Here is a 7,438-nt window from a genome sequence, read left to right as displayed (position 1 = left end):
GGGGTGTGGGGGGGAAGGGGCTCTGTGACCTTGAAGCAGTGGGGCTTGGGCAAGCTTCTGCCTCCGGAGCCTCGAATTCCTCATCTGCGCCATAGAAAGGCCTCACAGACCCCTCCCAGGGAGTGCTGAGCAGAGAAACTTGAATGGTGACTCCGCAAGGCTCTGCCCACCCTGAGCCCCAACAGCAGCTGCCGTCCTGGCTGGGGAGAACTTTTCCTACCCTGGGGCAGCTGGTGTTTGTGGAAAGATTGCGGAGGAGGAGGGCGGGAAAGTTGGACAGCCAGCCTTGGGGGGAGGAGCGCGGGTTCGGCACGAGGCCTCTCCTGGCAGGAGAGGCATTTCTGCTCCTGCCGGGGCAGGACTCTGGGGCTATGCAGGAAGTTTTCAAGCTAGATTCCGAGCCAGCGGCCCAGGGCTGGGAAGATGAGAGGTCTCTTTGGGCGAACTTGAGGTGGCCTGTTTCTTAGCTTCATTTTATTAATTCCACAAACGCTTGTTGCGCTCTGGCCACCACATCTGGATCCCTTGGGTGGCTGGATCTCTCCAGGACCCGGGTTGAGCGCCAGCTGTGTGCCTGGAGGAGAAAGTCGGGGCAGAGTGTGGGCTTATGGTGGAGAAGAGCAGGCTGACTTGGAGCCTGGAGCTGGGCTGAGGGACAGCGGTTCCGTGTAGATATTCAGGGGAGGCTGACTGCTGGGGGCAAGGTGTGGGCTCAGTCGGGAGGGTCAGGGAGACTTGGAGGGAATTTTCAGGGAGGAGCAGCAGTCTGGCAAAGGAAGAAGAGCTTTCGGCTTTGGGACTAAGGGACAGGACCCCACAGAATGGGCTGCAAGGACCTCTTGAGATCCTTTTGAGATCCCTGCTGTGGGAGGGATGGGGAGACTGGGCTGCAGGGTGGTGTGAGGGCCTTGTGTGTCCAGGTTGGGAGGCGGGCAGTGGGGTTCCGGGGCAGGGGAATTGGGCAGGCGAGCAGTGCCCTGAGCGGGAGGGATCAATGAGGAGAGTTCCAGATCCCTGAGCCTCCTTGGCATTTCTGGGCCTGTGGTTGTGGGAGGGGGAGGCTGGGTCCTGCCAGGTCCTTGCCCTGGGTCCTGGCTGCCGGTCCGCCTGTGTCAGCCTGATAAGGCCTTTTGTCCAGCCTTCTTTCCTTTCCATCGGCCCCTCCTTCCTACACCCCTGCAGGGGTCACACAGATGCCATTGTGGGGGTTGTGGGGAGTTGCCAGGGTTTAAGCAAAATTATTTGCATGATTTTTATGATTTGCTTCTTGCTTGCTTGTGTGTGTGTGTGTGTGATGGAAGGGGTTGGTGGTGGTGCTGGGGCCCCTCTCAGAGGTGGGGGGAGGAAGACCCTGCTGCCTGCGCCTCAGGCTGTGAAGTGAGAAGGGGTCACAGCTTGCCTGGGGTCATGCCCTCTGATCACAGCACCCTGAGATGACTTCCCAGCCTTCTCTTGCCTCTTGACTCCCTACAATCAGTTTCATAAAGAAGAGAAGTTCCCCATGACATTGGCTCTGGGCCCAGATGAGGAAGTACTGCATGCTTGCTGAGGGGAGCCTGGCGCTTCCTGCGGGAGGCCGGGGAAGGAGCCCCTGCCAGGAGCAGGACCCTGGGTCTGTACGAGGGCCCTCCATACCTCTCTCTGAGCCTTGGTTTCCCTTGCTCCGCAGTGAATGAGCACTGAGCGAGCTCTGAGGAGCTCTGACTTCGCTCTTGTAGAATCACGGAGGCAGTGAAGACTGAGCTGGGGGATGGGGGGGGGCTGTGCTCGGCGAGGCCCGTGTTAGACTCAAGGAGGGACTTCCTGGTGGGGGTTTCTCCAGGAGGCAGGGGGCTGATGCCAGAGTGCTGCTCACCCTCTCAGTAGATTTTTCCAGCCACCTGTCTCCTGTTCCCTTGGTCCCTGACCTACCTCAAGATTCTAGAGGGCAGACCCACCTCCTCTCTCTGCTCCCCGCCCCCGTCAGGAATGGGAGCTGAGACAGCTGAGAATCCCCTCAAACCCATACTCTCTTCAGGGTTCTGGGAAACCTCTTTCCTTGGACTTGATCGCTGAGTCTGTGAGGTGGGCTGCAAGTGAAGGGATGGCAGTTGGCTGGTATGACTTGCTAGGTGACCCTCCTGGGTTTCCCCTCTATCTGGGCCTCAGTTTCCCCATCTGCAAGTGGACATCAGGATACCTGCTCTTCCTTCCCTTCTGCAAAGATAGGGGACTGGTGGGCGATCTCATCTTCCTAGTGTCCAGGTGCCCAGAGGTTGGGGGCTGGTTTGAGAGAGACCCCCATCCTTGTCCCTTTCTTCAATGCTGCAAACCCTGCCCTGAGGGCTGGGCCCTGACTTGGCAGGAAGCGAATGTTCTAGAGGCATGTGGCTTCAGGGTCTTATCAGCTGTTTCCTAGCCTTTGATGCTACAGCCTGGGGCCTGGACTCTTCCCCTGCACCCCCCCCCCATTGGTGGCAGCAGGGAGGGAGGGGGGACTTCCCCTGGGGACCCTGATGGGGCCACACTGGAGATCAGAGCAGGGCCTAGAGGCAGCAGGGCTGGGGTTTTGCTCATAGCTGTGGGACAGAGAAGGTCCTTAGGGGAACATTGAAGTCCAGTGAGTTAGGACAGAACTGCCACCTGAGTCCATGCCTCTGGCCCCAATGAGAGGCCACCCAAGGGTGGTCTCTGATCTCTGTTTCTCACCCACAGTGAACCCCTGTTGCTACTACCCATGCCAGCACCAGGGCATCTGTGTCCGCTTTGGCCTTGACCGCTACCAGTGTGACTGCACCCGCACGGGCTATTCTGGCCCCAACTGCACCATCCGTGAGCTGGGCCTCCAGCCCCAACTCCTTCTATCTTGGGCCCCTCCTGCTTCCCTAGGCTCATCCTCTGAGACCCCACTTCCTGCCCTCACCTCTGGCCATGGCTCGTCTCCTTCCTTGCCTGGCTTTGATCCCTGACTCTCCCTGACCTCAGTCTTCACTCCCTGGTCTGGGCTCTGTGGCCAGTCCTCACTGCCCAGCCCTACCCTCACACCAGGGTCTGGCTTTGTCATGTGTCATCACTCCCGTCCTTACCTCCACCCCAGATGTTCTGCCCTGTCCCATCCTGGCCCTGGTTCCCAGTTCCCATCTCCCACCCTGGCTACTTCTGGTCCTGCCTGGAGGGCAGGACTGAATGGCTCCCACTGCCCTTGCAGCTGATCTGTGGACCTGGCTCCGGAATTCATTGCGGCCCAGCCCCTCTTTCACCCACTTCCTGCTGACACACGGGCGCTGGTTCTGGGAGTTTATCAATGCCACCTTCATCCGTGACATGCTCATGCGCCTGGTACTCACAGGTGGGTGGGGACAAGGTCCCCCTAATCTGGAGGAGCAAGAAATCCTGCCAGTTCTTGGAACTCTTGGCATCTGATAAGGGCAGTGGGTGGGGAGACTCTGAGATGCCAGATAAAACAAGTCCAACCCAAGAGAGAGCTGGGAAGGGGGTGCATGCCTGGGGGTGGGAACTCCCTTGTCACCATCATCTTTGCCCTTTACAGCGCGTTCCAACCTTATTCCCAGCCCCCCCACCTACAACGTAGCACATGATTACATCAGCTGGGAGGCCTTCTCCAACTTGACCTATTACACTCGTGTTCTGCCCTCCGTGCCCCAAGACTGCCCCACACCCATGGGGACCAAAGGTAATGGAGGTGGGGCTAGGGGGCTGGGGAATCGCAGGAGATGCTCAGTTCTCCTTTCTGGGAAAAAGCGATGTCACAGATAGGTGGACCAAGGCAAGACACAGGACATATTCAGAACCAGGGCCCAGGACAGGAAAGGGTGGTAGAGGGTCTTGCCTGAGGTCACCAGAGAGTCAGTGGCAAAGTCAGACTAGTGTTTCGTGTTTCCAGGTGGCCTCTTTGCCTGAACCTTGTCTACTGAATGGGTGGGATCCTGCTGGGAGGGGAGTGACTTAAAAGTTACAATGTGGGAGGGAGGTAATAGTGAGCTCTTTAGTTGGCTCTTCACTAATGTAAACAGCTTTACATCAGTGATGGCGAACCTCTGACACGCGGACTCATTTGTTTGGTTGATTTTTCTTTGTCAAATGGCATTTAAATATATAAAATAAATATCAAAAATATAAGTCTTTGTGTTACTATGGTTGCAAATATCAAAAAATTTCTATTTGTGACACGGCACCAGGGTTAAGTTAGGGTTTTTCAAAATGCTGACACGCCGAGCTCAAAAGGTTCGCCATCACTGCTTTACATGCTTCATTAGTGCAGTGTACATAGAAGGTCAGATTGTCTCTCTTTAGTTGCCCAAACCCCACTCGGTCTCACTGGCAGGGGCCTTTCTTGACTGTCCAAGCACCTGAGAGTTTACCCAGTTCAGAGCCATCATTCCAGCTTCAAGGACAGAGAGGACCAGAGGCATCAGCCTGCCACTGCCATCACTCCAGTTCCCACCACATGGTGTCGCTGTGGAGCCCCGATCCTGGGTGGTGTGCAGGCCCAGGGCTGTGTGCTTCCCTGGTTCAAACAGGCAAACATATAGGTGTCCTTACGTGGGCCTCAAGGGCGCTATGCTGATGGTTTACACTCAGGCGTAGCTACTCTTCCCAAAGCACAACCATTCTGCCAGAATAGCTGGGTCTCGCAGAGCTCCTGGACCCTGCCAACACTTTGCTGGGACCTGTCCAAGTTCCCTTTTGGGGAGTTCCCTTCGGGGTGCTAGATACCCTTTCCTGCTCGAGGGAACTAGCCAGCCATTTCCATTCAAAGAGCTCGTCTACTGGTCTTTAACTGTCAACCCTGGGCCTCACATGAGGTGATATGAAAGGATGCCTTTACCAAAACACAAAAATTTAGTTACTCTTTCCTGCAAATGCATTGGGTACTGACTCATCTGACATTGGCATAATTACGGAAGGTCCCTTAACACTTATTCTCACCATGACAGACACCTGCTTCCAGGCGATTGTTGTCTTTACCCCAGACATAGGAAGACTGGCATCGTTTAAAATAGGTTCGCAAACTCCAGTCTGCAGGCCAAACCCGGCCCAATCTCCGTTTTGTAAATAAAGCTTTACTGGAACACAGTCACACTCATTAAGTATCGTGTATGGCTGGTTTCCTGCTACAATGGTGAAGCTGAGTAGATGGGACAGAGACCGTATGTTGGCAAAGCCTCACGTATTGGCTACCTTGACTTTTACAGAAAAGGTTCGCTGACCCTTGATTTAAAAGATCTCACCTCACCAGTTCTCTGTCATGCTTACTTGACTTCATGCACTTCTCCAACCCGCTGCATAAAAAAAGGTTGCATTTGTCCTATTGTAGAGATGAGGAAGTTGAAGCTCAGGGGGATGACATGACTTATCTGTGTTCACACGGTTTGTGAATGTCATAGCCAGGCTACCCTGTTCCAGGGCTGGGGAGTCCAAGTTCTTTAGTTTCTTTGTGTTTTTTATTCCTTCTTTCTCTTTGGTTAACTTTTTCAAAGTTGCCAACACACACAAAAGTTGAGAGGAAAAGAAAATGATCTATGTATCCATCTTCCAGTTTTAAGACTTGTGCACCTTTTGCCAATCTTACTAAATTCCAGATATCCTGCCACTTCACCCAGATATACTTCTAGGGCCTTTTGTTAGAGAAAGTGCAAGGGGCCATCTGGTGGGAGGGAGGTGGCCGTTAGAGGCCGCTCTGGGCTTCCTGCATGGACCAACTTGGTCTGGTGAGCCCCGGGGCCCTAGGGGAGGTGCAGGGAGGCGGCAGCGACTGCTCTTTTCCACCTCCCCAACCAGGGAAGCAGCAGCTGCCAGATCCCCAGCTCCTGAGCCGTCGCTTCCTGCTCAGGAAGAAGTTCATACCTGACCCCCAAGGTGCCAACCTCATGTTTGCCTTCTTCGCCCAACACTTCACCCACCAGTTCTTCAAAACTTCTGGCAAGATGGGTGCTGGCTTCACCAAGGCCTTGGGCCATGGGGTAAGTACCTAGGAGGGGCTTAGGGCTTCTCTGGGCCTAATTTGGCATGTGCTGTTGTTACTGGTGGGGCGGGACCACCTGAGGATCTGATTGGGCCCCCTCTCTGTCCTCAGGTAGACCTTGGCCACATTTATGGGGACAATCTGGACCGTCAGTATCAGCTGCGGCTCTTTAAGGATGGGAAACTCAAGTACCAGGTAGCTATGGACATGGGGATGGAGCTTTGGGAAGGGCTGTTGGGGACTCGGGTGGTGTTCTGAGAGGGCCAGCTTCAGGAGCTGGAGGTGTGTGAGAGGAGGAGAGACAATAGACCCTGGAGAAGGTGGCAGGCCTGAGATGCAGACAAGGAACAGAAATGGCCCCTCGTGTTTCCTGGGAGATAGATTTTTAGGGCTCGATAGGAGATGGGCATTTTCAGTTTACCTTTGTTCATTTACTTTTCCCACCATATTAATTGGGCTCTATGAGGTGCCTGGCACAGGTTAGGGAGCAGTGACCATGATAATTTGGGGCCGTACCCTCCGGGAACTCACAGCCAATCAGAGGCCACAGACATAACACTAGGATGCTTGTTCCACAAAGTCATTTTGTCTGAAAAGTTTTAGCACTGTCCAATAGAAATATGATGTGAACCACAGATGCAATTAAAACTTTCCTAGTGGCCACATTACAAGAGAGAAAAAGAAACATGAAATTGATCTTAATAATATATTTCATTTAACCCATATATATCCAGAATGTTATCATTTCTACATGTAATCAATACCAAAATTATTAACAAAATATCTCACAGTCTTTTTTTAATGCTAGATCTTAGAAATCTGATCTATATTTTATACTTATAGCACATCTTAATTTGGCTGCCAAATTTTCATTGGGGATATCTGATCTGTATTTAGATTTCATAAAATTTAGAGTTGAAATTTACAGTAGATTCATTTGCCCCAGTTATTTTAAGTGCACTTAAAGATTTTCCAATAGCTGAAGTATCCGCTTCAAAATTTAAATAGAAATTAAGTAAAATAAACAATTCACATTCACATCTTCATTCACACCAGCCACATTTCTAGTGCTCCAAGCTACGCATGAACGTCTAAACAAATGAAAACCAAAATAAAAGTCCAGGGCTGAATCTTTAGGGCTAAAAACAGCCCTTGGCACATAGTAGGTCCTCGGTGTATATTGATTGAACGAATAAAGAAACTGCCATATAACCGGTGACACTGGTGGTAACTGCCACCAGGGAGGAGCCACGAGAGTGGTCACAGGATGGGGAAGTCTTTCCTGGGAATTACACATAAACCAAGAGTTGCATGACGTTTGAGGAGGAGTTCGGGAGGTTAAGAAGGGAAAGGGCCTTCCTGGGTAGCATGTGCCAAGGAGTGGGGGGGTAGAGGGGGGAGGGAAGCAGCCTGAGTGAATTGAAGGGAGTGAAATAAGGAAGGTGCTCCTGGGCATCTGAATGATGGGGGTGG

General features: G+C 52.8%; 1 protein-coding gene across 1 annotated transcript in view; it reads left to right on the top strand.

Annotated features, from left to right (window-relative positions):
- PTGS1 (prostaglandin-endoperoxide synthase 1 (prostaglandin G/H synthase and cyclooxygenase)) overlaps positions 1 to 7,438 on the top strand; it is a 20,069-nt gene that overhangs the window by 3,832 nt on the left and 8,799 nt on the right. Inside the window, exons 3-7 of the mRNA XM_005879186.2 lie at positions 2,695 to 2,811; positions 3,188 to 3,328; positions 3,530 to 3,673; positions 5,782 to 5,963; positions 6,077 to 6,160. Coding sequence (XP_005879248.2) covers positions 2,695 to 2,811; positions 3,188 to 3,328; positions 3,530 to 3,673; positions 5,782 to 5,963; positions 6,077 to 6,160 — 668 coding nt within the window. The remainder of the gene's footprint in view (positions 1 to 2,694; positions 2,812 to 3,187; positions 3,329 to 3,529; positions 3,674 to 5,781; positions 5,964 to 6,076; positions 6,161 to 7,438) is intronic.

Source organism: Myotis brandtii, unplaced genomic scaffold (assembly GCF_000412655.1).
Source record: "Myotis brandtii unplaced genomic scaffold, ASM41265v1 scaffold589, whole genome shotgun sequence".
Taxonomy (NCBI): domain Eukaryota; kingdom Metazoa; phylum Chordata; class Mammalia; order Chiroptera; family Vespertilionidae; genus Myotis; species Myotis brandtii.
This window is presented reverse-complemented; position numbering and strand designations above follow the sequence as displayed.